Here is a 25283-nt window from a genome sequence, read left to right on the forward strand (position 1 = left end):
ACCATCTAGACGATTATAAGACGCTATTATAACGTGTCCATGATGTCTAGATGTTGTTTGAACGTTTGAACGTATAATAACGTCGAAACGTAGAAGTTAGTTGATGCTTCTCGCGAATAGCTCGATATCGAGCTGACGTCTAAGTCGCGCGGATGCAAACGATCGCTTTCGCACGCGTGTTTTTGGGTGTTTTGCTTGCCGTTTGAACGTTTGAACGTTTGAACTAGATCACTTGTTATTTCAAGGGTGGTACATGTGATCTAAGTTGCTATTTGAGCCTACTGTAGTCCTAGAAGTGTTTGGTATGACGTTCAGACGTTTGACCGTTTGAACGTCCCATCGATGCCAGCCGTGAACGTGAACGTGACCGTGAACGTATTAGTGTGAACTTATGAACGCGTTCAGGTGAACGCGACGTTCAAACGTTCAAAAACACGCGTTCAAACGTTCACGTTCAAACGTTCACGTTCATTTTTTGCCAACACTAGTCATGAGTATGGATTTATGGAATTATGGAAGTGCAAGCAGATAGTACCTCATATACACTCTCAATCAGCTATAATTTGTCATGCCAAATGAGTGATATATCGCACACAGCTCTCAGGGGATTGCAGGGTATCTTTACTGATACCTTCTTACATCCCTCCATTGCTACCAATACTTTCAGAAAACATAAGCTCTGTGGACTTACACTTCCAACATCAGGTACGCAATCATCCACTCAAACATTAACATCATCTGCTTCCATCAAAGGTCTGTTTGGTAAGCAATCGCCTTTGTTTTAGCGTTATGTATATGGAGAAACAACTAGGCTCAAGAACGTGCTGCTGCCATTGCTTGCAGGCTGCAGTGGTGCAGATCCTCTTGGTTCGACATTTCTACTGTCAAGCCTTGAGACGTCTGTCTGGTTCCATTGTGACTTCAGCTTAAGCTCATGGGGTAGTTGCTGATCACTGTTGCTTTCTCAGATACTTCAGTGTTTTTCCAGTGACTGTCTCATGTCTCATGCCTAACCAACTACTTATCCACATAGCTTTCCATGAAGAGGATTCTTCCGGAAAAGCAACTTTCCGCAACAACCCGACATGATCAAGTCCGAAACATCTGTGGACCTGTAGGGTAGAATCACTTGTCAAATATTCATCATTGGCTATTGGATCATTTAGCCTGGGCAGTCGATGCATGCAACGGTCTCAGCAGGACAACTGAACGAGGGCGTACGCCGAACAGCAAAGCAGATTCAAGCTCATATGATTCCGCATCACGAATCACATCGCATACGGCATGGAACCAGCAGAAGCTCAGTGTGCTAAACCGTCAACAGTCCCAATACCGCGCTGGGACTACATTCACGCCCTATGACTGCGTGATATCTACATGCTTTGACATACTATCAGCAGAGCGGACTCGGAATAGGGAAACGAGAAGCTCTATCAGAACCCGGGTCTCGGTTTGCCTTTTCCTTTGTCTTGATCGGGTTTCTTTCCCTTGTACCCGGATTTGGCTTTCCCGGCACCCTTGTCCTTATCGCCTTTCGGCTTCAGGCCCAACTTCTTGTTCTTCTTGGCATCGGAACGTGCTGCAATGTGCTCATTCCTCTTCTTTGCCTTGATCGCCTGAGACTGCTCAGCTTGACGCTTGCGATCGCTCCTACGAGGTCAGTTGTATCAGGACCACAAACCCATGCACTATCCGCCAGCAATTGTGACGTACCATTCTTTGCCACTTTTGGCCTTTTGTTTCTCCATCCTCCTTTCCGCCTTCTTCAGCCTCGTCTCATCATCACGCACTTTGCCACCTTCAGCTCGTTGCAGCATTTTACCCCAGCGTTCCTTCTCCTCGATCTCCTTCCTCTTCTCATCCGGCATCTCGGCCAGTTTCGACTTCTGAGCATGGAGATGAGCCAACGCTTGAGTCGGGTTGGAAATCGACTTGAGTTGAGTGTGCGACTTGGTTCCCCCTACGGATGGCAGCGAAATCGATGGGAAGGACACATTTGAATCGGGGATCATACTAGCCGAACTGGAGCTAGCCTGTGCGGTGGAGTTCGGTACCAAGAGACTGGTCTGGAATCGTTTGCACCGCAAGCGTCAGCGGTCTCGTGATACGCAGTCCTGTTCAAGTCAAATCGAGCACTGACTTTGCCGGGTTTCGCAGTGAAATCGGTCGTTTTAGATTTATCGCCAGGTTTGATCTCGGAGCCACGCTTTTGGGAACCTTCTTTGCCCGCCCGCCTCTCTTCTTTTCTTCTTCTCCGTCGGTTATCTCGAACCTCTCCCCTTTTCTTACGTCTTGCCTCGAGCATCTCATCACGGGAAGCGAGGGTATCATTGTCGCCGTCCGAGAGGGAGCCGTCATCGCTGGCTACCTCGTCCGGCTGTGCATCCGTTTCTCCGCCCATTCCGCGGGTGTCTGGTCTGCCATCCACCTCATCCAGAGGACCTTTGCGACCCTTTCGCAGCGAGTCAATCTTGTCTTGCAGCTTTTGTCGCAAAGTGGAGATCGACGCGGTCGGCGTCATCGGTGTTAAGCGAGTGGCGCTGTCGTCGTTGTTCAATGCAGCTCGTTCTGCTTGCAACTCGAGAATGGTCTTGTCGTTTTCCGGATCGAACTGCCAGGTCCCCATGTTATCAATAACCAAGTTTCTAGCAAAGCAGCGCTGAGGGATGCAACATCACATACCTTCTCAAACTTGGCCTTCTTTCTCGTCTGTGTAATCTCCTCGGCTGACCGCTTTTTCTTGTTCTTCATCCATTTATTGTCGGCCTGTGATACAATATCGTGATCGGTGGGATAGCAAACGCATTAGCGCTAGTGCAAACTGCAGCTTTCCCCGGCTATCGCTGGACGTACCTCTTCAGGCGTATCGACAATGTAGTATCGAGCCGGAATCAAAGTCATCAACCTTGAGAATGCAAGGTCTCTCTCCTCGAGCGATCGACGTAATGCCTGTGCTGACGTCTCTACCTGCCCTTGCGCCATGTCGGATGATTCCCTTGTCCTCTTCAGGTATGATTCGGGGTCGTTGATTGTCCGACCGTAAGTTCGATATAAGGTTCGGTTGATGTACTACGAATAGATAGGTGGGTAGCGGGTGATTAGCGTGGCGTATACTCTGTCGATCTGAAGCTTCAAGGTCGGAGATGATGATACTGCATATCTGGGATCTGGAAGTAGCTGGCTGGTGGCCTCATGGTCTGGGTCGAGGAATCTTTTGAGCTTTGCTTCCGCGCTCATGTGCCGTAAGTGAGATCAAGCACAGTCACGTGATAATCATAACGTTCCGGCGTTCCGGTCGACGCCAGACGACGGCGTGATGCATGTGATTGATTGCATGCATACTACTGTCTTGCCCACCACCACCCGTCTTGATCTGATACCGCAGCCTGCGATCGTCTGTTAGCCACATTGGAAGCTTACATCTGCGCGGTCTGGTCCTCCCGTTTCCATATCTTCGAGGCCTGGGTCGCTCACTGTCCGGGCTCCTTCCGGCAGCTTTCCGTAGCGTGATCAATACCACGGTTGGTCATGTCGATATGGGCATCAACAGGAGCTAGGATCAAGCCAATCTCGGTCATCGAAGGGCGAGGGGCATTTCGATATGGGGAAAGTCGAGCACTTCGTAGGGAGCGGTGCTCCTGTAGGTCGTTGCATTCCGGTACTCCATCTCGAGACAGAGTGCCAGAACGAGCCATGGGCAGCGCGCAAGTGCCGATTCAAGTTGAAAACGGTTCGTGACGCATGTGGACGATAGTACCCGCAAATATCTCCTGACAGTAGTTCATATACATCACAGGTAGTCTTGAACCCCCTTTTTTGATAGGATCCAAAAAATCTCCCGTATCACGATTGCAAGGTAGACTTTATCCAAATCGAGATGCCAAAATGAGTGGCACTCTCAACAGGACGAAAGGCGATGACTTTCAAGTCCCGCAATCAATGGGAAGCGATCCACTCAGCGAGTCATCTATAGGACTTCCATCAGCGTCCCCCAAGGGCCCAGTATCCAGACGCGAGACGACAGACATCGAGAAACTTCGAACCCGCCAGGACCTGGTGATCCATTTGCATACCGTGTTGTCTTCCCGATTACCGCCATCGCTGCTCGAAGTAGTCAACCTTCACTCTGCCAGGCCTCATCTCAAGAGCATAAGGTCTTACAATATAGTACTTGCGTATGCCTACCGAGTGAGCGATTTCAGGACCGCACGCAAATTGCTGGCGGAAATGCGGGATGAGAGGTTTTCCGAAAATATGATAGGAAACCCGTCCGCAACTTCAGAAATCCACAGCACAGACCGATCTGGGGTCGATCCGGAGCAAGAGTTCCGCGAGGTGATTTATCGAGGAATTTGGACACGAGGAGGTGCAGGTCGGCGTAAAGGCACTAGAGCTCAGACAGTCATGGACTCCGCTGAAGGCCAAGCCGATGCAGATCCCGGTTCATCCGAGGCGGTTGACATCACACAGAGTGCTTCAGAGCCCACAGCACCGCCTGAGAGACCTTTTCCTCGTGGATCGATGATGGACGTAGTTTATCGCTCAGTGCGTATGCAGGATCCGTCCCGCGAGAGCAACGAAACCCTCAAACGTATCTTGCTGGGAAGCAGAGTCGAGCCGCAGTTGGGTGTTCGACGCAAAGCGAGCAGACATCAAGGTACCGCTACGCTTGCTGCGCCAACTGGCGAAAGCAAGGTGTCTTGCCGGGCTCTTCGCTCGGATTATGCACCCAGCCCGGCCAACAATCAAACGGCGCAAATTGATTCCTGGGAGAATACAAATTCTGCGGCGACATCGAATTTGACGAGATCTTCTCTCGCCATTACCTCACCAGGCGGGCAGCGCCCGGCGGGCTCAGTCCCGATACTTCCATGGTCAACCGCACTCGCTCTACTCGGGTCGGCTTCCGTAAGCGCAACGCCAGAGCTTTTCCTTGCGTACATCAAGTACATCATAAACTCGTCCTTGAGCAGCCGCGCCCTTCCATTGGCACGCTGCAAGACCGATCCGCGAAGCATGGATTCGTCTGACGGAACAAAGGAGAATGGCTTGGACAGATTCAAGCACTTCAATGAAATTCCTCCGATTACTGTCGCCCTCGAAGAGTTGTTGAAGCTTCACGCTCAGCGACCGGACACCAAGAATAGTCAGCTGCAGGGATATCTGCAGAGACTTCTCGATCTTTACCTTCATCCCCACCTTGCTCGCCAGTATCCGCCCCATCGGACTATCGAGGCATTTCAGTTTGCGCTGAATGCGCTAGGCCAGCCATTTCAGCCCACGGCCAGAACATTGACCTATGCTCTATACGCGTTGCGAAATCAGCGTGCGCGCAATCTTCGAGCGCTGCAACTGGTCGACATGTTCATTTCGAACTGGGGTGAGGCATCGGTTGGCATTGTCAGTTGGCGACTTCTAGGCAAATATGGTATTCAGCGCCGCTGCGCAGATACTATCAAAAGGGCCAAAGCCGGCCTGTGGCAGTGGTCGGCTGAATATCGAGCGAACCGAGCGCGAGCCAGGTCGCAGCGACGTTACGATCAGCTCGATACTCAGCACAACAGCTCTAGCGAACTGGCGACACACCGAGCATCAGAGGTCGTTGCGATGCCGGCCAGTCAGACCCGGTGGAAATTGCCTTATATCAGGAAGAATCTCTCCAAATGGCGTCGGATGATTCGTAAAATGAGACAGGCCGAGCACTCTTCAAGAACGAGACGCAGGGCAAACCGCGACCTAATAGCGAGGCCACGCAGGAAACGGTCAACTGGCAAACCCACTGGAGATGTCGGCCTTTGCGCTTGATACTTGTAGACATTGAGTCATAAGTCGTTAGGTTACAATTAGAGGTGCCAGTTCCAGTAGCTAGTCAGATCGACATCGGTCCAACGACGTAATCCCGGGAAAGAGCTCACGAGCTATTTCGCGGGCAGTCGTAATTTGGAAACGTCACGCTGCTCGTCCAGCTTTAGCAAAATACAGCATCAAATGTTGCTTTCCGCTCAAGACGCCGTAATCTAGAGATATGAAATCTATACTTTAACCATTGCCCTGAGATAATTCATCACTTCTGTTTGCTGAACTCGACCGGCTCAAAGGGCGACTGCCGATGCCACTATTTGGCTCCATCGATCGCTCAATGATCAGTGCACATAGCGAATTAGCGAAAGAACGGTCATTCTAAAGGTGACACTATCATGCGATCTTCTGCGATCCTACGAAAACTCCCCGCTTTGCCTCCCAAGGCGGACTGGTCAAAACATTTTCCTCTCACCGCCTTCAATGTCGTCAACCGTCTCAGCTCGTATGGCGGCAACAAGTCTGGGAAAAGAACAAATGTAGTTGACCCCGCTCTGGCGGAGGAGATCGTTCATAGCCTGGATATCGGCAAGGCGACTCATGTGGTTGAAGCGTATCCTGGTGAGATCTGCTTGCGGACTCCCGCGATGATGCAGATGCTAATATACTGCGCCGATACACTCCAGGCATGGGTGGTCTGACAAGGGCTCTCTTGTCACAACCGCCTTCCATCGTCACCAAAGTCACAGCGGTTGAACCGGCAGCTCCATTCAGGAAGAGTGGCCTAGGAACCCAAGAACCGGATGAATATCTCAGCAGGGAGGAACGAGTTGGACAAGCTTGGAAACAGCTCACAATCAAGGATCGTATCAGCAGATCGGAGCATGCTGCTTTGCAAAGCAGCATGCTCGATGACCGCGAGAATCCTCTGGAGCCGGGAAACCTGCCGAATTGTGAAGAGGACGAGGATATTGACAGTATGCTCGAGCATACGTCGGATTCGAGTCATTCTCCAGCCGGCGTAGTGACCGACAAAAAAGGGTTTGGTCTTCTCGAACAACTCAGAAACGAGGCTGTCGATCCACATGGCAGGTCTGCACCAAGTGATTCAAACCCGCTGAATACCTCTAGCCTGAAGCACTCAAAGTCCCCCGACCGGCCACCTGGTACGCCCTGTTGCTCATCAGGAAAACTTCAGTTCAACTGACATGTCTGAACCTGGTAATTAGACTTCTTGACGATCTGGCCATCTTCCCTTGATGATCGGCTGGACGTCATCGACGATACGCTGTATGATTGGGCAACATTCACAAAGCTCGACCAAATGCATATCTTCCAGGACGTCGAAGCCAAGCCTTGGAATGAAGGTCAGTCTCGCAGGACAACCTGTCTGTCACTCGGGCGATCTAGACCTCCAACAAACTTGCTCGCATAAATCATTCACAGCATCCCCAAATCTCCGATTCGTGGCACAGATACCAGAGTCGGACCTCGGTGAACAACTGGTCGCGCAATGGATAGGCTGCATAGCGAACCAGAGCTGGTTCTTCAAGTATGGCAGGGTCCAGCTTAGTCTTATCGTGAGGCCTACACTGTATGATGTACCTCGCTTCTCCGCACAGACTTCTAGTTTATTCTGCGAGCTGAATACAAGCTCTCTCAGCGATTGACAGCTCTACCCGGAACAAAAGCCTACTGCAAACTATCGGTCATGCGAGCCGCATTGTGTGACTACAGGCCGGCGACAGACAGCTACCTTAATCTCAGTCTCCAGGACACCATGTCCGAAGTCCAGCTATCGCGTTTGCAACGCTTAGATCGAGAAAAGCTTGTGCCTCGCCCGCTCACGCTAGTCGCCGGAGCGGGAGCTGGCGTGAGCAAAGTCAAAGGAATGTCAATAGGCAAATCGAATTTGACGGATATTCTGGCCCGCTACCCAGATTTCGCACCTTTACCGGCGAAGAAAAGCTTGAATCAGGACCCCCTGCTAGACAGAGGGAAGCAGGAGTCTCTCAGCGATTGCTATTATCCAAAGCTCAAACGTAACAAGCGCGAAGGATCCCGCCCCGGCATGATGGCTCTGACTCTGCAGCCCAAAAAAACTCCTTGGATAGACAAGTACTCTAAGGACGTATGGGATTACGTCCTCAGGCGGATGTTCGTGATGCAGGGAAGCGTTTTGGAGATGGCGATCAAGTGAGTGAGACCCGACGTGTGCATATCAGGCGTCCGAATTTAACAGAGTCGTCGTGGCAAGGAACCTTGGTCTGGGAGCAACAAATCTGCTGCCACAGTTAATCAGCGATAAATTGCCGCCTGAGCAAAAGGTCGACCCTACCAAGCTTGTTCGCGAGTTTAGTCTACAGGACTGGTCCAACATCGTTCGCGCATTCTCCAACTGGAAATTCGCACCGGATGTAAGTCCCGATCGCAGAGGTCCGTGTCCTCGCTTGTTCGTACGTGCCGAGCTGACTTCTACCGACTTGCTAGGTATTACTCTTAGGCAGCGTAACTCAGGCGGAAGAGGGCTCTTCGCGCATGTTGGGCTCGGGCATGTGATGTGTAGATCGCGTTTGCAAGTAAGATTCGTATAGGCGATACCATGTCTCAAGCACAAGAGTCCACCTATATACTATGAAAATGTCTGCCCACAACTTGCGAGTTGCGTGTTGTATCATAGATTCATCAAGTTCTTAGTAAACCGTTTTGTCAGATAGGATGGGGATCTGCCCTCTGAGCGTGCGCGCGCGTCAAGTCTACGGTCCGAGCTCGCCTCCCATGCCCGTCCATTATATGTCCATCGATCCATCCTCCATGTAATCATGGGTACGCTCACGATATTCGCAACCATCACTGTGAACCATAGCAACGTATCATCATCTGATCACATCATCGCCAACATCGACCTTGTTGTTGACAAAACGGAGCAAATAGTAATTCTGCGCTCTGTTCCAGGATTCCGCAAGCACAGGTACCTTCATCCCGACACCTCGAACAATCGGGATTTGGCAATAGACGTTCACGGCTCGGGAATCGGTTCAGTACATAATGTCTACATTGACGTTGCCACCTCCACAAAACGGTGTAGGAGCACAGGAAGTTTCAACGACCGCCCCCTCGTTATCCTCTCATAATGGCGACGTTCCGGAGCAGCCGCGGCGGAGTGAGGAGCTCCTTAAAGGCATCATCTACCCGTCACGGGAGATTCGAGGTTAGTGGTTGTGTCCAGCCGGATGTATGTTCGTAGACTCTGACACTGCGTACTACAGGTATCATTGACAAGACAGCAGTCCATATCGCCAAGTCGCCGTCTCCACAACTCTTGGAAGACCGCATCCGAGAGCATCAGCGAGCGGATCCCAAATTCTCATTCCTCCGAGATTCCGATCCCTTCAATCGGTACTACCGGTATATGATAGAGAAAGTCAAGGAGGACGGCGAGGAGGTCGCTCTGTCAGCGAGCACAGCTCCGACAGCCGCAGACTCGGCCGAGACATCCGCGGTCAATAGGGAGACGGAAGATGAACGCCGGAGTAGGGAAGACGCCTTAAGGAAGGCGAGGCAAAAAGAGGTTATCGAGGCACCGAGACCGTTCGAGTTTACGGTAGAACTCCCGAACGTCACAGCTATCGATCTGTGAGTTTGCTGCTACATGGACCGTATGAATTAGCTAGGCGACTCGTGCTCACTCGTGCTATACGTAGGGATACCCTTCGCCTTACGGCCTTGTTCACGGCCCGTCGAGGCCGCAAATTCCTTGAAGGTCTCTCTGTCCGGGAGGGTCGCAATTTCGAATTCGATTTTCTTCGTCCATCCCACTCGCTATACGGATACTTCAACCGCATGGTCGAACAATATTCCAAAATACTTCATCCAGCTGAAGAACAGCTTGCGAGACTGAAGCAAGGGGATTCAAGCAAATGGGAGCTGCTGGAAGAGTGCAAGAAACGTGGAGAATGGGAAAAGGTCAGAAAAGACAAGGAACAGCAGAAAAAAGAGGAGGCGGAGAAGGAGGCTCAGGCTTTTGCGGAGATCGACTGGCAAGATTTCGCCGTCGTGCAGAATATCGAATTCACTTCGGCCGATCAAACAATCGATCTCCCCCCTCCTACGAGCATCGATGCGTTGAGGATGATGGGGCTGAACGAAAAGCGCATGGCAGCCATGATCGTCGAGGAGACCGGAGCGGAACAGATCGGTCAATCGCAAACCGATAAGCAGACCGCTGACTCTACTGACGCGAATGGGGAAATGGATGTCGAGATGGACGAGGATAGCGAAGATGACGAGGTCAAGGCTCAGAAGACCAGGGAAGCGGAAGAGCTGGCTAGAGCCCGAGAAATTCAAGCAAAAGCTATGGGTCAGGCGGGAATGAAAATCAGAAAAGACTATCAACCCAAAGGTGAGTGATCCGTTGTTTTGTATATCTCTTCGGTTTATTGACGGAGTCGTATCAATCATCAGGTCTGGCTGGTCGTCAAGCTGGAAGAGCCAAAGTGGCTACAGCCATTTGTCCTTACTGCAAACAATCGATACCCGAGGCTGAGATGTCCGAGCATATCCGTATTGAATTGCTTGACCCTCGTTATCGAGAGCAGCAGCAGCACCTCGAGCAGAGAAAGACGCAGCAAGCGCTTCTCACTGTCAACGCGGACGTTGCCGGATCGCTCAAGCAACTTGCTAACGCACGTACCGATCTATTTGGTACCGCTGAAGAGGAGGAACGCAGAAAGCAGCAGGAAGATGAGGAACGGGCGGCAAGGAGGGCTAAAGAGGCGATCATCTGGGACGGACACACTGCGAGTAAAGCCGCCACTCTGGAAACTTTTCAAAAGAGCTTCAACCTGGACGACCAGATCGCTGCCATCCAGAAAAAGCATCATCTACTGCCGTAAGCTTTTTCGTCGGGCTACGAGATATGTTCCAATCTGACAAGTTTGACATTACAATTCCTTCGGACAGGACTGCACCGAGTACCGCGATTGGCCCCCAGATCGGTGTGACTGCAGCAGAAATGCCTCCTGCTCACGCTGCTGGAGCAGGAACCCCTGGCGGCGGAACTGCATTCACTGGCGCTGTCATCTCGGCCGGCCCCTCGGCACCCTCTGCACCACCGATCCCTCAGATGATCAACCCATATGGGGAATTCCGGCCGTTCCATGATCAGCCTGCATTCGACCCATCCGTCTTCAATGCGTCGCCGATGCCTACGCACATGCAAGGATCAGGAACGCCAGGACAGAACGGCGATTTGGGTGCTCAATCACCTTCCGGTCCAAGTGGCCTCCCTGCACGACCAGGTGGTATACCCATGCATCCATCCCGCATGGCTGCGCTAGGTGGTGTACCGTCTTCAGACCAGGCGGCGGTTCCAAGTCCTCCAACGACTGGCCAAGTACGACCGTTTGACGCCATCGACTCTGCAGGCGAGGACGGTCAGGCAAAGAGACCCCGTATCGAGAAACTGGCTGGTGGCGCCTTCTACCCAGTGAGCAAAGCCTTGATCTCCCTTGAATAGTCTTTCGGCGCGAGCTGACCCGTGTCCTCTTTATCACAGGAAACTGAATGGATCGCCTTGCATCCAAACCCCATTTCGATCGCTGTGCAACTACCCAACATGCCTGAAAAACCCGAGTGGAAGCTGAACGGCTCGATCATCACCATTCCGGACCTGCCTCTCAACTTCCTAGTCTCCTCCTTGCGGGATCGGATAGCTAGCATCGTCGAAGCACAGCTCCCGATCTCTCGAATGAGGTTCGACTATGGTGTCAAGGTCCTCAGTAACGCCAGCACTTTGGCAAGTGTCAACTTGGACGATGGCGACATGATTGTGCTCTCCATCCGAAAGAAGTGAGCGTAAAGACGTCTGTCGTATCAGTAGTAGTAGTATATACTTTCTGCCATACATTCCCCCGATGACGCGTACCGGTCGATCCGACTCTCGTGTCCAACAGATCACAAAATGTACTCTGTAGATGCTATGCTGTAAGAAACTCTCAAACCGGCTTCGTATCGCCAATCAATCTTTCATGCATATAGCCGGCTCTCAATAATGTCGACTGCTTCACTACAACTCACCGCACTGGCTCGCTACTTTGCCGATCCTGTCCTGAATGACAGTACGCGATTGATCCCCCGTCAGACGGAGCCTGTTCAGCTCACAAGTCATCATCAATCGCTGCAGTACTCGATCAATGTGGCAGCGCGATCACTGAGACACTTCGGAATGCTTTCATGTCATTGATACCCCGGGACAATGCGTTGGGATCATCGGCAGAACATGATGAAGCATCCCTGGCTTTCCGAGCGTTGCGCAAGCTTGCCCATCGCAAAATCCAGTCGTTGCCGTTCGACACCGTCGGAGGGCAATGGCTTCGTCTCTATGTAGATGCGACCGTTGGATTGGTATTAACGGAGACGATCACTCCTAAGGAGGATTACCATCGCGTCAGCCAGAGGATCAAGGCACTCGATATGGCGATTATCATTGCTGGGGCCACAGGTCGGGAAGATCAAATTCAGCTACTCATACGGGTCCTGCAGGATGGCAGATTTCGGCAAGCTTCCAAGGACATACAGAAGGAAATACAGCAGGAAAAGTCAAGCCAGGGAAGCCCGTCTGCTTATGGTCGCCCCAGCAAGCGTCAATGTATGTTGGATCATGCGGGTGCTAGCGGTCGACAACCTATACCTTGTTTGGAGAAACCGCCAACGATGACGCAATTCATCGCACACGAACGGAACAAACCTTTTATACTCAGGCGGTACATCGCCGAATCGGACGAGATATCTAACCCGTACGGCCTGAGCTGGCCCGCTGTTGATCAGTGGAAGTCTATGGACTACCTGCTGGGACTTGTCGGCGAAGACAGGGTAGTTCCGGTCGAAATTGGATCGTCATATACGGATGCCGCCTGGACTCAAACTATAGTCCCCTTCCGAGCCTTTCTCGAAAGCGTGGGTTACGGACGACTTGGTTGTCAAGCGGACGACCCCGCTACGCAGCGGACGGATGCTCCCATGTATCTCGCCCAATACTCGCTTCTTAAGCAATTTCCGGAACTGGAGAGGGACATTGTTATGCCCGACTACGTCTATTCCGCGCCCCCCGCTCCCGATTGTTTCCCAGGCTACAAGCCACCGGGTAACGAAGAGGAGTTGGTCATCAACGTTTGGGTGGGTAGCGGCCAAGGGAAAGTAACAAGTCCTCCACACACGGTGAGTAGGGTAGACGGCGAGACAACCATGAATTGCCGCGCTGAAGGGGACATCATACCATCTGGACAGGATCCGTACTACAATTGTTATGCGCAGGTGCTGGGCAGAAAGCGGGTTTGGCTCGCGCCCCCATCAATAGGTCCATATATGTATGCCCACGGAGGATGTCCAAATGACGAGGCTGAGGTCTATGCGACAAATACGTCTCAAGTTCCGGTCTTTGAGCTCTCTTCTAGCGATCGGACGAAATATCCGCATTTTTTCGAGCAAGTCGAAGCCGAGTGCATGGAGGAGATACTCGAACCTGGAGACATGCTGTTCATGCCACCAGGCTGGTGGCATGCCATGCGAGGAGAAGGAACGACATTTGCGTGGTCCGTTTCCATGTGGTTTTGAGAATGCAGTCCCCGTACTCATACTGCCAGAAGACCGTGGTCGCTATGTATACCAATGATGATTATAGATTCGATTCATGCGTATATACGTAATGATATCATTCTGCTCCTTACACAAGCCATCGCTTTTTTACAATGCTGGAGCGGAACCTGCATGACACTCAAACACGGCTTATCCACATCATTATTCCTTCTTCTCGTCTAAATTCTCGCCGTATCTAGACTCTCCCGCAACATTCTCCTCGAGTTGCCGCCATTCGCCCTTGGCTAGGCTACCGGCAGGTCCAGCTTCCTTCTGGGTGTTACCGCCTACACCTGGACCGCCAATGGGTTCCGATCCCTTCGCTTCGCCAGGGCCGATGGACGCAGTAGGCAAGTCATCCTTGTCGGACGACCTCCGCACGGCGCTAGTGTGATAGCCTCGCTTGCCAGTGAAGCCGGCAGCCCTGTCGGCGTTATTGAGGTTACCGAGATCACTGAGTAGCTTCTGAATGTCGTCCATCGAGTCCTTTTGGCGCTCATGCTCCTCGGCTCGAGCTACACGTCGTCCAGCAGCACCGAACTGACGCCCGCCTGTACGAGAGCTGCCAGACATGTGTCTGGCCATCTCGAGCAGGTCATTCTTCCTCTCGGCACCGACCCAACCCTTCTGGCCGACGAGTCGATCGCCACCGTTCTGAGCCCGGTTGAGCTGATCGGCTTGGCCGCTAGCAGCCACCTGGAGCTCGAAGCGCATGCTCTCCAAGGGATGCTGCGAAGCTGCACTGGCATGATCGCGGGAGTGAGGCGTAACATGACGGATAGATTGATCGTTGAGAGCCACGGAGGACAAGTTCGAAGCGGGCATGGACGCAACTACCGAAGGAGGCGCCTCAATCCTGGCTGATGTGACCCTGAAAGTCGAGGTAGATTTGGTCTCCGGGTCGGTTCCGGTAGGGTCCATGCTCGACAAGCCTTCCGACCGGGCCCGAGGCATCTTGGCGGTGAGACCAGCCAGACCGACAACCTTCATATCGGTGATATCATCCTCGTACGGAATGCGACTCTGGCCGACAAAGGCAGTGCTGAGGGCCTTCTTCGACCTCTGCCATGCTGCCTCCTGGTGTAACTGGCTACGATTGACTCCGTTGAGGACCCGACCAGGCAGCGACATTAGGGGATGAAGCTGGCTGTCGGCGTGAGAGCCCTCAGAGTATGCCATGCCAGACGTCTTGTGAGGTCGGGGCGCGATCGAATCGGGGCTGGTAACCCGAGCGTGTTCGGAGCGAGCGTCGTTGGCGAGGAACGAGGGAGCCGCTTCTTCGACCAACGCGCCGCCGGTCTGGCGATATTCGAAGAGAGGCTTGTCCCCACGTTCGGTCAAGGTCTGGGCGAATCTCTCGCGAGAAGCTCTGATCTTGCTCAGGTGCTTTTCAAAATGCTCCTCGCTCATGCCTTCGACATCAGACAAGTAGAGCTTGACTTCTTCCGACGCGTTGTCGCCGGTGTTCTTGGGCTCGAACCAGGGATCGAGGTCGACTGAATCAGATCGGGAGGTGGCATAACCCGACTGATTCCTTCCGCCGACCTGACGTCTGGTCTGCTTGTACAAGCTTGAAGAATCCGACTTGGATGCATCCGAATCCTCTCGATTCCACCCGTATCGACCGTCACCCCAGGTTTCCATCAGACGAGCCTCTTTTTCCCCCGAAACGTAATCGCAGCCTAGTCCCTGACCCGCATCGAGAGATCGTAGACGGATGTACCGGGATTGAGGGCGAGTCGCAGTCGACGCGGGCAAGGTGTACTTAAGACCCCAATCTCCCTTGCTTCGGGAAGCCGTGGGAGCGGTGTAGATCCTGGTGATCAAGGGATCATGGGATGCGAACTTGGACTTGCGGAGAAGGGCCGCAAAGTTGGAGCTGGTCGACATCGTGAGGCCGGCGGGAGCTGAAGTGCGTGGATATTGCCGCTGTAGGGAGTGATGGAGGTCGAATACTAGTATGAAAGCGTATCTTGGTGGATGAACGAGTGGGATGGCAGTGGCAGTGGTATGATTTGTGTATGAATGTGCGAGATCCAAGATCGGCAATCAATCTAAAGATCGACTTTCCGTCAGCAAAGCTGGGGCAGGGTGGGTGGTACTCTTTTGCAGGTCACTCGCCCACCAGCTATCATCCTTTCGATACGCGTCGCCCCCGGGGAACAGCGAATTGATCGAGCTTCACCCACCCTGGCCGCGACCCACCCCCTTTGCTCAAAATTGGAAGGTTCATTTCATTCTCCTCACGACCAATCTCTTCTTGCAACCATTTCTCCTTCAACCACCTCGCACCTCGCAAGGGCTTTTATCAGCTTGGCGACGTTTCTGACCCTCTTGACCCGCTTGTTTACGAGTGTGCGGTCAGTTTCGTGAGTACCCTTTTCGAGCGGGCTCACGTGAATACGAATCCCCCGCTAACCCGGACCCTGCCTCTCGCACGGACACGAGTACAGACGAAACGTTTCTAGGAGAGGAACCTGTCTTCGTGCAACGATAGATATGGAATGCGCTGGGAAGAACCCTTCTTACGGAGGGAACTGCTAAATTAAAACAACTTGGTGGAGATCTAGATGTCGATGAACCCGAGTCACCTATTAGCATTTACATCTGGATTGCAAAAGAGTCTGAGGTTTCGGTCGGATCTGCTGACAGGTAGCAGCTAGCCGCATGTATATCGTGCGCTGTAGACATGAAAGCAGAGAATGAACTGTCCTGTACCTGATCCCTCCCTGGTTCAGTGATTCGCTCTGACGTATCCTGCTTGCTGCACGCTACAAGTTCTCACTCGTCGGGGAGTTCGCGCGGCAAGCCGTGTAGTTGTTTACAACGTGAGCGAACGAGCGAGTAGTACAGGAGCTAGGAGGCCAATCCATGCATGATCATGCGTGATGTGAGAGACAGGTTGTCAATCCATAGGTTTCGCACTGCTCCAGAGGCCAGAGGCCAGAGATCCTAGAGATCGGAGCCCAGACTGCTGTCATGTCGATCATGTCGAATATGCCAGGAATTCATTGAGGTTGTCAAAAACCCCCCGATCGACAACCGCGGATACAATCTGCTCCCGTATCGGTCGATGAAACGCAGATCGGCGCACAGACCCTTCCCCCGTTGCTTGTTGCTGGAATGATGCGCGTTTCCAAAGGACGCCGGCATGGAATCCACCCGAAAGGAAGGTGGATGGCCCAAGTAATGCGACAAGCCATTCCGAGACCATCGAAACGATCTCCGGAATGACAACCGAGTCCTGTGCCTCGCCTCGACGCCTCACCCCGCTGATCGATCCACCTTGTGGCCCAAGCGCAAGGGTCTCGGATCATCAAAGGAGGGTGACAAGCGATTGAGCGGAGTGTGGCTGTGAAATCTGCCCAGCGACATCGGAGCAACAATAAATCCAATGGAACAAAGTTCCTGCGACAGGCTGGATCCGACTTGATCCGTGTTGTCGCTGTGGGGCTTACCTCGTGATCGCCGTCGTCCTAGCTCGTCCTCGCTTCGATCACCTAGCGCTGTCGCTCGTAGCCGTTGAAGGTTGATGGAATTGATCAGACATCACGTCCCTGTCGCTGGTAACTTGCTACTGGCTAGTGAGCTAGTTGACCCGCGTGGATTTTTTGGTCGACTTTTTCACTTTTTGCACACTCTCCCCTTCTGATCGTGCCACAGTCATACGCCTCTTCTTCTCGCACGCATCGACCACCTCACCACCTGATACCACACGTATATATAGCTATTTGATCGATCCTGCCGACCCTCACGACCATCACCCTCCTCATCATCAATCCTGCATATTCCTGCGCCCTCCTCTCCGAGATACACTCTCGACACCTCCGCTTTATCTGCTACCTCGCTTTGACCTCTCGGCTTTCTGCACATCCCTGTTACCGGCCACCAATAACAATCCTCATCGGCGCTCCTGACTACGCTCACCGACCACCGACCTCTTACGCCGCCACATCCGACACCTCGACTGAAGCACGATGCCAGCTCTCACCGAGGCTCAACTCGAGCAATTCGGTTTAGCATTACTCAGTCCGCGGAAGGGACAGAGCTTGGGTCCTTTTCTGATTACGTTGGTTAGTACCACCTGCTGATACTCCCCCATCTCATGAAATCGAACGCCTCTACTGACACTGCAGCCTGACTTGCCAACAGTTCCTGGACGCGATGTTCTACGGCATCCTATGCATGCAAGCCTTCAAGTTCTTCACTGAATCCCGTAGGGATAGTCTATTCCACCGAGTCGTCGCTGGATCTATTCTGGCATTGGCGACGTGAGTGTTGCAACGACTCTGGTCCGATCATCCGACTGAGCGAATGAAACCCTTCGACTCAGAGCCGTGACCGCCCTGTCTATGAGTTGGATGTACAATCTCTTCGTCCTCAATTTCGGATCTTACGCCCACTTCTTTAGCGTCAAATACGTGAGTCAGACCTTGTTTCCTTAGGGGATGACCACCAGCGACGCGATACCCTATGTTGACAATAATCTTTTATGACTATAGCTCTCTTGGTTTTACGTCTTCGACTGCTGCGCCATGGTTATCGTCCAGAGTTTCTTCGCCCACCGAGGTGAGTGGAGCTCAGGAGACACGGCGAAGTATTACGATCACAACTGATGTCCTGGTTTATGCTTATTTCATGACACAGCGTTTCAGGTATGCCACGACGGTCCTTCTGTACGGTGTTAGCCAACCTATCTGTGCTGACGATGGAGCATTTTTGGTCAACAGTTGACGAAGAGGAACTACTATATCCTCGGCGTCATCGTCTTCTTTATGGTCACGGCGTTTATCACGGGGATACTGATGAAAGTTCGGTAGGTCCTCGCGCTTTACCAATCCCTTCTTAGTATATTTTTTCACCTCGGCTGAAAACTGACTCTGCCATACATGTCTATAGAGGCCAGCAACTCGGCAGCTCCGCTGATCCAGACGACGTCTATATCAAGGCGTTTGTCTACAGCTGGCTAGGAGGTTCGTACATCGCAGCTCTGCACCTTTGCCTCGGTCCCTGTCTGATAAAGTGATTGTTGCCTCAACAACAGCCACGCTCATAGCTGATACCTTGATTACCCTAACGATTATGAGCGTGCTCATCCGCCGTCGGACCGGTTGGAAAGTGAGCAGCGACGGCTTCCGTTCGATGTTAGTTACAAGCTTCTGTGATCTGACACTCCCAGCTTATCAGACAACCGACCGCCTTATCACTCGGCTGCTTAAACTTACTTTCGGTATGTCACTATCGACATTGAGTCCTTCAAGCCAGCCACAGCTAAATTGATGCGCTTCCGTCCTGCTCTACAGAATCACAGCTCCCGCCTACCGTGATCGCCATTTCAACCGCGTGCCAGTATGCTACTCTGGTCAACACCGCACCATACATCAGGTAAGTCGTCCATGAAGTTTCAGATAGAAAAGACCGCTTACCATCCATCCTGTGCGATGAGCAGCATTCCCTTGTAAGTGAAACGGCGTCGAAGGTACCGTCAACGCGTTTTCAACGCTTATCCGTCTGCCGTGGTATCTGATCCGTTCATGCCGACGCAAAAGTGTCGTGTAAGTTCCCTGTTACTTGGTGACCCGTGTTGGATACTGACACGATTACTGCTGATCCTTTATAGACTTCAATCTAAGATCTACGCTTTCGCCTTGTTCCACACATTGAACAGCCGATCGGGTCTGACCAACAACCAGAACGATTTCACGATTAATACTGCTTCTGGGTTCTCCGTCGGTGACAGCTCCTTTAAGGCCAAGGTGAGAAACGCTTGCTCCTTACTTCCAACATATCTGATGACATCGCGTTGCACAGAATTCGCACGGCGGAATTGAACCGGTCAAGGTCACGACCGAAACCTATACTCATACCGAACCAATCGATATCGTTCTCGAATCCTGGCCTGCCCGCGGACACTTTAGCAACCGACGATCCGATGTCGACTTGCAGGTCGACGTCGAAAGGCAAGATGATGGCGACAAGGATATTTACGGCTCCAAGGATCACATCGTCGCTCCTACCCATCCCTTCACTAGCTTCGAGAAGCAAGACAGCAAGGGGCTCTGAGTGCAGTGAAGCGCGTTCGGAGAAACCTGGATGGCGCCAGCTTTGTCGCGGTCGTCACGTGCACCGTTCGCGTGTTTGTCCGAGAGAGACGCTTCGGCGATCGGGCTTTGCCGGTCCGAGGGACAGTCGATCTCTTCGAGAATCGTCTATATATTGGGTTCTACGTTCTTTCGAGATTTCCTCTTTGATTGACTATTGGGCTTTCCCTTGTTATGATCTATGAATATCGGTCGTGACTCTTGCAAATTCCCTCGTTCATCTCACGCGACGAACCTGAAACTCTTGCGCGCGCTTGCGATATCAGTAAACCACAGGACTGCTTCAGTCCCCGTCCCGCCTGCACTCACCATCATGGCAAGTCATATCAGGGTCGAGCCTGTCGGTTGGCAATACAAACAACGGGAAACCGATGAGAGACCTTTGTCAGAGGAAATGGTCTGCCCAGGATGGTCCGCCTGCTCGCAATTCCCCACCGAGATTCACCTCGAGTTGATGAAAGCTAAGAAGATACCGCATCCCTATAAGGGCAGGAACGAGCATGAAGTCCAATGGGTCTCGAAGCGTCATTGGCTTTTCAGGAGCGAAATCCATGTCAGCGCTTCCGATCTTCAATCGCGCAACCATTTCGAGCTGGAATTCGAAGGCTTGGACACGTTTGCTACGGTGTATCTCAACGGTAATCAGATACTCGAATCTGACAATCATTTCCTCCCACACCATGTAAGTCCGAGTCACAGGACACCGGGAGCCACATGGAATCACTAAGACGGGCCCTTCGGATAGATTACTCTTGACAAACAAGATCTGAAGGAAAAGAACGAACTCGTCCTAGTCTTTCACCCTCCGTTAGAGATCGCTAAGAAAAGAGAAGAGCAATACGGCAAGGTGCGTCAACGACAGTTTCTGAGACTCATTCGCCAGATTCTGAACTTGCCTTGTCCCGTTATAGGTTCGTGCAGGGTCATGTAATCTGGGCGACCCTTGCCGAGTATATGTTCGCAAAATGCAAAGCTGCTGGCGATGGGATTGGGGCCCAGAGCTGCTGACTATGGGACCCGATCGCGCTATCATCCTGCACATGTCTACATTGACCATCAATCCCTGGGTACGGAGTGAAGTGGATGAAAACTTGATACCACATCTGTCGCTTGATCTAGGTCTCTCAGTCTCGGTTCTCCCGGAGCAAAAGGTCGAAGCCGAAGTCGTGTTGACTTCACTCGCGCCAGAGCAACGCCAGATCAAGAGCGAGAGGAAGGAGATCACCGGGACCGGCGAAATGTTTGTTGACTGGGATTTGCACAACCTTGTCGAACTCTGGTGGCCAAACGGGTCTGGAACTCCGCACCGTTATCAGCTAGATATCAGACTCTTTGATACAGTCAGTCCGTCGCTCAATCACTTCAACTCGGTACCAAATTGAATACATCTCATCTGCAGGAGGGTGTTGTACTAGACGTCCATAACAGCAAGATCGCTTTCCGAAGAGCCAAACTGATCCGTCGGCCGCTAGAAGGCCAGCCGGGCTCGACGTTCATGTTCTCGATCAATAATCGACCGATCTATGCTGGAGGTGAGCTGTCATCCGGCTCTAAACTCTGATTGACGACTCAGGCCCTTCCGAGAACACAGGTTCCAATTGGATACCTACGGACCAGATCCTTCCAATGATTGAGCCGGAAAGATACACCAAACTGCTCGAATTGGCGGCAAGTCCTACGAGCCCGAATGAACCCACGCTCAACGGCTGAAGTCACGACACTGCAGGCCGAAGGCAATCAGAATATGATTCGTTGTTGGGGAGGCGGGGTCTACGAACCAGGTAGGGCACGTTGCGAAGAAATGACGTAAGCTAGCGCGCTCACATGAAACGCGGCAGACTCTTTCTATGATACGTGTGACCGTCTAGGCCTGATGGTTTGGCAGGTACGAGAAATCTGGTTCACCTTCGCCTTACCGCTATTGAAGGCAAGATCCTGGCAGGACTTCATGTTTAGCTGCGCGGTCTATCCCTGCCACGCAGAGTTCGTTGCCAGCGTTCAGGCCGAAGCTATTGCCAACGTCAAGAGACTACGCCGTTTCGCATGCATCGTGCTATTTTGCGGCAACAATGAAGGTAGGCGCCGCTTCGCAGCACGATGCCCGACTCTACTGAACTTACAGGTGACTCATTGACTTTGCGTAGACTACCAGCAGATACTGCAATGGAACATTGTGCCTCAGGTCTTGCCAGCGCAAGTCATCTACGAGCAAGTGCTTCCAGACATCGTTCGCGAGCATACTCAAGTGTCGGTCTATCTCTCATCGTGGCTGTCAGCACTTACTCGAGGACTGATAGAACAGCCTAACCTGCACCTATCCACTTCTAGGGATTATTGGCCGGGAAGCCCGAATAAAGTACCAGGGGACAGGTGAGTTCACTTCGACAGCGGATCGTACCAAGAAAGACTCGCTCAACAGTCGTCGATGTAGTTGGAAGACCGACGATCCTACCCAGGGCGATGTTCATAGATGGGAGGTTTGGGCTGGCACACGTCCTTGGCAGGATTACGATCTTCTCAATGGTCGCCTAGTCTCAGAGTTCGGAATGCCGAGCGCCCCCGACATCAGAACCATCGATTGGTGGTTGGAGGGCGGTACATCCGAAAGGTATATTGATTCCAAAATGATGACTCAGCACAACCGGGCGGGTAGTCACGTCAAGCGGTTCGCTGTACATATGCTCGAGCTGTTCCGCATGACAGGTGACTTTGAAACGTGAGTCTCATGAGTTGCGCCTTGATATTTGCAGTGTCGCTCAAGTAGATCTCAACAGGTGGGCATATCAGACCCAGATCTTGCAATCCGAAGCGCTTGGTTTCGCCTATCGATCGTGGCGTCGACAGTGGAAAGGGAAGGGCAAAGAATTCGTGAGTCATTTGTTTCAGAGAAAGACCACATCGTGACTGCTCGTTGATCAATTAATGTCGTGTCAGAACTCCGGGGCGCTGGTGTGGCAGGTCGGTTTCACTTTAAAGCCATACAATATATAGGTGATTGCTGATCGGCTACAACCTGACAGCTCAACGATTCATTCCCGGTCACGAGCTGGAGCATCATCGACTATTTCCTGCGACCCAAGCCGGCTTACTTCGCGGTCAAGCGCGAACTTTCGACCGTAACAGTGGCCATTGCACGCACAGTCGAGAAGAATCGAGAAAATGACCGACCGCGGCAGGTACGTGGCCTTCAGAGTCTGAGAGTGTTTTCTGTCACTTATGAGAGTGATTTCTGTGTGAAACATCATTGCAGTTCTACGAGTTCGGAGCTTTCCAGACTAGAGATGTGCATCTCGACATCTGGGGCAGCAATGCCTCCGATTCTCCAGTTAAGGCGACGCTCGTGGTGACGGCGATCGACCTTGCGAATCCCACCTGGCATAAAAGGTCGCCTGATGTTCCTGTGACTCTGCAGCCGAACGCCTCGACGGATTTCCACACGAACCTGCCCATTCCCGAGCCAACCGAAAATGTATCGGATCCCATTGCTCCTAGTGGTACAGTTGTGGTGCAAGTTCAGCTCGTTGCCATGGATGGGAATACACTCGCATCGCGCTGCGATTGGCCACAGCCGTATCGTTTCCTCAATTTCCCGGATCCGAAGCTTAATGTTCGGCGCGAGGGGGAGCGCCTCATTATGACTGTGCAGCAGCCGCTCAAGGGGTTGGTTCTCAGCTTGGCAGAATGGAAAGAAGGAGAAGCGGAGGTCAAGTTTGAAGACAACGGTGTAAGTCCCTGCTGTTGTTCGGCTTTGGAAATCCGATCGATTTGGTCCTTACATGGTCATCGTGGAATTTCGCACGGCAGTTGGATCTCTTCCCGAACGACTGCGTGACTGTAGTCGCGAAAGGATTAGCAGATCGACCGCTGCGAGCGAGGTACATGGGGACTGAGCAGGGTATCATTGTCTGATCGTCCGAGAACATGTATAAGATGACTGTATCTCTGCGTCGGTATAATACTGGTTTGATGGTATGATATACAAGCACTAGATCCAGCGCTCTCGCAATGAATATAGCGTTCGGAATGAATCGCTTAAGTAAAATAGCCACGTCGCACCATATCCAATCAGACTCTCGCGCCACCTTGCCTGATGGTATCGCCGGTCAGATGGGCAGTCGGGCCTTGTTCCGTGGCCAGCCGCCAAGCGTCGTCTTCCTCTTCGTTTCTTCCCCTGTCCCGGGAAGGAGGCCCATTAGGCGCGCTGTATTCACTCGCCGCCCCACTGCGTGCTGTCGGTCCATCGCGCTGAGCTTGTTGCCATGCTTGTTCTTGAGCTTCGTACGTCATGTCACGACCGTCCAACTCTTTGGCGTCGCCATCTCCATTCTTGGGTGCATAAGGAGAATCGGCAGGAGGTGGCCCGGGGTACGGCGGTACGTATCCTTGAGAGCCCACACCGGCATAGTCGCCACCGCCATAGGATGTCAAGGGATAATCAGGGTGGCCTTGGTAAGGTGCTTGTGGTTGCAGAGGGTATGCCTGCTGTCCATCTTGAGTCCTGGATCTGCGCTGAACGACGGAGGAAGGGTCCAAAAGCTGCCTGTACAGTCGGGTCCCGCGTGTGAACTTTGTCAGCGATTTGCTAGGGCTCGCGTTCCATCTGAGGGCGGACAGACCTGTAGAACGCTAACGTGATGGAGCACCATAGGATCTAACAAGAGTCACGGGATCGATTATTAGCTGCCAGAGCTTCTGTCGGAAGTGTCTGCTGCTCTCACTTACCGAAACGAACAGGATCGCGAACAGCCATATGAAGCACTTCCAACTACCTCGAGACCAAGATTGCTCGCACCCTATAACGGCAGTCGCATTTAGTCAGCTGCGGCACTTCCGTATCGTCACGTCCCCTACTCACAATCTTTGGCCTGGGCTTCTGTCAATTCGGTGACATCACCCTTGTAATTTGCGACTCGAGTGCCAGTCTCAACCTCGGTACATTGCTTGATCAGGTCGGATTTGAGGGCATAATGAAGCTGATAGCAAGACGAACGGTCCTGGACTGTAAGCATCACGTCTCGGCGCACAGTCAGGCGACAGACGATCAAGACCTACCGCAGTATTCAGGATTTCCGCAGCTGTAGCGATGATGGCTCCCAACGGTGCCAAAAAGACAAAGAGCTTCGCTAGTTGCAGACGCGCCTGCAGGAGATGGAGTCCAGTGTTATAGCTACAGCGAAATCACGATGATGATGATTTCCCGAGCTTACCAGAGCGGCAACTACGAGCGCAAACAGCTCTAGAGCTGCGACAACCAGATACATGACTCCGAGCACAATCGAAAAGGTGTTGATTTTCGTCGTAGCTGATGGTAACCATGGTCAGCTTGATAGGGTTCCGGTCGATTGACACGTTGACTTCAACGGCTTACCACCTTCATCTCCCACATCTTGTAGATTGCTGACTCCGACAGCTGCCGCCCATACGAGTCCGAGCAAGCTGATCACGATGACCACTGGACGCAGAGAACCTCGGTAGACACGACGGATGAGTGTAGGGCGGCGGAGCGTCCGTCGGTGGAGCGAGCCGAGTCTGCATGATAATGACAATTTCTGATAGAGCGAAATTGGTGTAGGGAGAAGAGTCTGTGACTTTGAATACTTGATGATATCCTTTCGCCCTTTGAATGGATGGACTGGACGGTGTTGTCAACAAGAAGGGGAGGGAGGTTAAGGGGTATCTGCCTCCGGGGCTGTGTCAAGGATGCCGTAAGATGACTGCCTCCGTCTCTTGCTTACGTCAGCCAGTCGC

General features: G+C 52.4%; 9 protein-coding genes across 9 annotated transcripts; 6 read left to right on the forward strand and 3 right to left on the reverse strand.

Annotated features, from left to right (window-relative positions):
* Positions 1–1145: 1145 nt before the first annotated feature.
* On the reverse strand, positions 1146–3147 carry HD553DRAFT_331053 (establishment of cell polarity protein). The gene is made up of 5 exons (XM_046181999.1): positions 2854–3147; positions 2683–2766; positions 2141–2659; positions 1714–2066; positions 1146–1650 (listed from the first exon to the last, which is right to left on the reverse strand). Exons 1-5 carry the CDS (start codon positions 2980–2982, stop codon positions 1434–1436), a joined length of 1302 nt encoding a protein of 433 aa, XP_046038180.1. The 5' UTR covers positions 2983–3147; the 3' UTR covers positions 1146–1433.
* A 239-nt stretch (positions 3148–3386) lies between these two features.
* HD553DRAFT_308189 (uncharacterized protein) lies at positions 3387–6024 on the forward strand. The gene is made up of 2 exons (XM_046179508.1): positions 3387–3730; positions 3797–6024. The coding sequence occupies exons 1-2, from the start codon at positions 3529–3531 to the stop codon at positions 5803–5805; spliced, it is 2211 nt and encodes a 736-aa protein (XP_046038181.1). The 5' UTR covers positions 3387–3528; the 3' UTR covers positions 5806–6024.
* On the forward strand, positions 6006–8523 carry HD553DRAFT_348909 (uncharacterized protein). Its single transcript, XM_046183419.1, has 7 exons — positions 6006–6420; positions 6486–6965; positions 7029–7166; positions 7246–7400; positions 7463–7995; positions 8057–8216; positions 8290–8523. Exons 1-7 carry the CDS (start codon positions 6198–6200, stop codon positions 8356–8358), a joined length of 1758 nt encoding a protein of 585 aa, XP_046038182.1. The 5' UTR covers positions 6006–6197; the 3' UTR covers positions 8359–8523.
* A 126-nt stretch (positions 8524–8649) lies between these two features.
* Positions 8650–11810, forward strand: HD553DRAFT_294077 (putative Pre-mRNA splicing factor). The gene is made up of 6 exons (XM_046178452.1): positions 8650–9010; positions 9069–9435; positions 9504–10201; positions 10264–10690; positions 10762–11287; positions 11357–11810. Exons 1-6 carry the CDS (start codon positions 8848–8850, stop codon positions 11651–11653), a joined length of 2478 nt encoding a protein of 825 aa, XP_046038183.1. The 5' UTR covers positions 8650–8847; the 3' UTR covers positions 11654–11810.
* A 33-nt stretch (positions 11811–11843) lies between these two features.
* HD553DRAFT_199129 (putative JmjC domain DNA-binding protein) lies at positions 11844–13505 on the forward strand. The gene is made up of 2 exons (XM_046177083.1): positions 11844–13017; positions 13087–13505. Exons 1-2 carry the CDS (start codon positions 12034–12036, stop codon positions 13411–13413), a joined length of 1311 nt encoding a protein of 436 aa, XP_046038184.1. The 5' UTR covers positions 11844–12033; the 3' UTR covers positions 13414–13505.
* HD553DRAFT_308204 (uncharacterized protein) lies at positions 13458–15454 on the reverse strand. The gene has a single exon (XM_046179509.1). It carries the CDS (start codon positions 15322–15324, stop codon positions 13597–13599), a length of 1728 nt encoding a protein of 575 aa, XP_046038185.1. The 5' UTR covers positions 15325–15454; the 3' UTR covers positions 13458–13596.
* Positions 15455–17411: 1957 nt separating this feature from the next.
* HD553DRAFT_334473 (uncharacterized protein) lies at positions 17412–19622 on the forward strand (the record flags this gene model as incomplete). Its single annotated transcript, XM_046182147.1, has 13 exons — positions 17412–17507; positions 17587–17705; positions 17768–17855; positions 17937–18003; positions 18082–18089; positions 18165–18250; positions 18334–18407; positions 18479–18552; positions 18622–18664; positions 18738–18819; positions 18884–18892; positions 19055–19190; positions 19246–19622. 13 exons carry the CDS (start codon positions 17412–17414, stop codon positions 19495–19497), a joined length of 1134 nt encoding a protein of 377 aa, XP_046038186.1. The 3' UTR covers positions 19498–19622.
* A 111-nt stretch (positions 19623–19733) lies between these two features.
* HD553DRAFT_331056 (glycoside hydrolase) lies at positions 19734–23444 on the forward strand (the record flags this gene model as incomplete). The annotated part of the gene is made up of 16 exons (XM_046182000.1): positions 19734–20217; positions 20281–20382; positions 20447–20875; positions 20935–21067; positions 21127–21203; positions 21262–21316; positions 21374–21420; positions 21478–21610; positions 21680–21782; positions 21864–21905; positions 21967–22251; positions 22310–22403; positions 22470–22493; positions 22556–22711; positions 22786–23259; positions 23340–23444. Exons 1-16 carry the CDS (start codon positions 19849–19851, stop codon positions 23442–23444), a joined length of 2628 nt encoding a protein of 875 aa, XP_046038187.1. The 5' UTR covers positions 19734–19848.
* Positions 23348–25138, reverse strand: HD553DRAFT_199183 (uncharacterized protein; the record flags this gene model as incomplete). Its single annotated transcript, XM_046177084.1, has 7 exons — positions 23348–24075; positions 24152–24186; positions 24258–24328; positions 24391–24508; positions 24588–24674; positions 24743–24837; positions 24904–25138. Coding segments are annotated over 7 exons (1116 nt in total), but the record flags the coding sequence as incomplete, so codon positions are not given.
* Positions 25139–25283: the final 145 nt, after the last annotated feature.

The sequence above is a fragment of the Filobasidium floriforme genome (assembly GCF_021052385.1).
Source record: "Filobasidium floriforme strain CBS 6241 chromosome Unknown HD553scaffold_6, whole genome shotgun sequence".
Classification (NCBI taxonomy): domain Eukaryota; kingdom Fungi; phylum Basidiomycota; class Tremellomycetes; order Filobasidiales; family Filobasidiaceae; genus Filobasidium; species Filobasidium floriforme.

Excerpts from the sequence above, each read along its gene's own strand:
- HD553DRAFT_331053 (XM_046181999.1), bottom strand. The coding sequence starts at position 2,982 with ATGGCGCAAGGGCAGGTAGAGACGTCAGCACAGGCATTACGTCGATCG. Across the intron at positions 2,767-2,853 it reads TTGTCGATACGCCTGAAGAG|GCCGACAATAAATGGATGAA; the intron begins GTACGTCCAGCG and ends ATTGTATCACAG. Across the intron at positions 2,067-2,140 it reads TCACTGCGAAACCCGGCAAA|ACCAGTCTCTTGGTACCGAA; the intron begins GTCAGTGCTCGA and ends AAACGATTCCAG.
- HD553DRAFT_308189 (XM_046179508.1), top strand. The coding sequence starts at position 3,529 with ATGTCGATATGGGCATCAACAGGAGCTAGGATCAAGCCAATCTCGGTC. Across the intron at positions 3,731-3,796 it reads GCCGATTCAAGTTGAAAACG|GTAGTCTTGAACCCCCTTTT; the intron begins GTTCGTGACGCA and ends TATACATCACAG.
- HD553DRAFT_348909 (XM_046183419.1), top strand. The coding sequence starts at position 6,198 with ATGCGATCTTCTGCGATCCTACGAAAACTCCCCGCTTTGCCTCCCAAG. Across the intron at positions 6,966-7,028 it reads GTCCCCCGACCGGCCACCTG|ACTTCTTGACGATCTGGCCA; the intron begins GTACGCCCTGTT and ends CCTGGTAATTAG. Across the intron at positions 7,996-8,056 it reads GTTTTGGAGATGGCGATCAA|GAACCTTGGTCTGGGAGCAA; the intron begins GTGAGTGAGACC and ends CGTCGTGGCAAG.
- HD553DRAFT_294077 (XM_046178452.1), top strand. The coding sequence starts at position 8,848 with ATGTCTACATTGACGTTGCCACCTCCACAAAACGGTGTAGGAGCACAG. Across the intron at positions 10,202-10,263 it reads AAAAGACTATCAACCCAAAG|GTCTGGCTGGTCGTCAAGCT; the intron begins GTGAGTGATCCG and ends ATCAATCATCAG. Across the intron at positions 11,288-11,356 it reads CTGGTGGCGCCTTCTACCCA|GAAACTGAATGGATCGCCTT; the intron begins GTGAGCAAAGCC and ends TCTTTATCACAG.
- HD553DRAFT_199129 (XM_046177083.1), top strand. The coding sequence starts at position 12,034 with ATGTCATTGATACCCCGGGACAATGCGTTGGGATCATCGGCAGAACAT. Across the intron at positions 13,018-13,086 it reads TAACAAGTCCTCCACACACG|GATCCGTACTACAATTGTTA; the intron begins GTGAGTAGGGTA and ends CCATCTGGACAG.
- HD553DRAFT_308204 (XM_046179509.1), bottom strand. The coding sequence starts at position 15,324 with ATGTCGACCAGCTCCAACTTTGCGGCCCTTCTCCGCAAGTCCAAGTTC.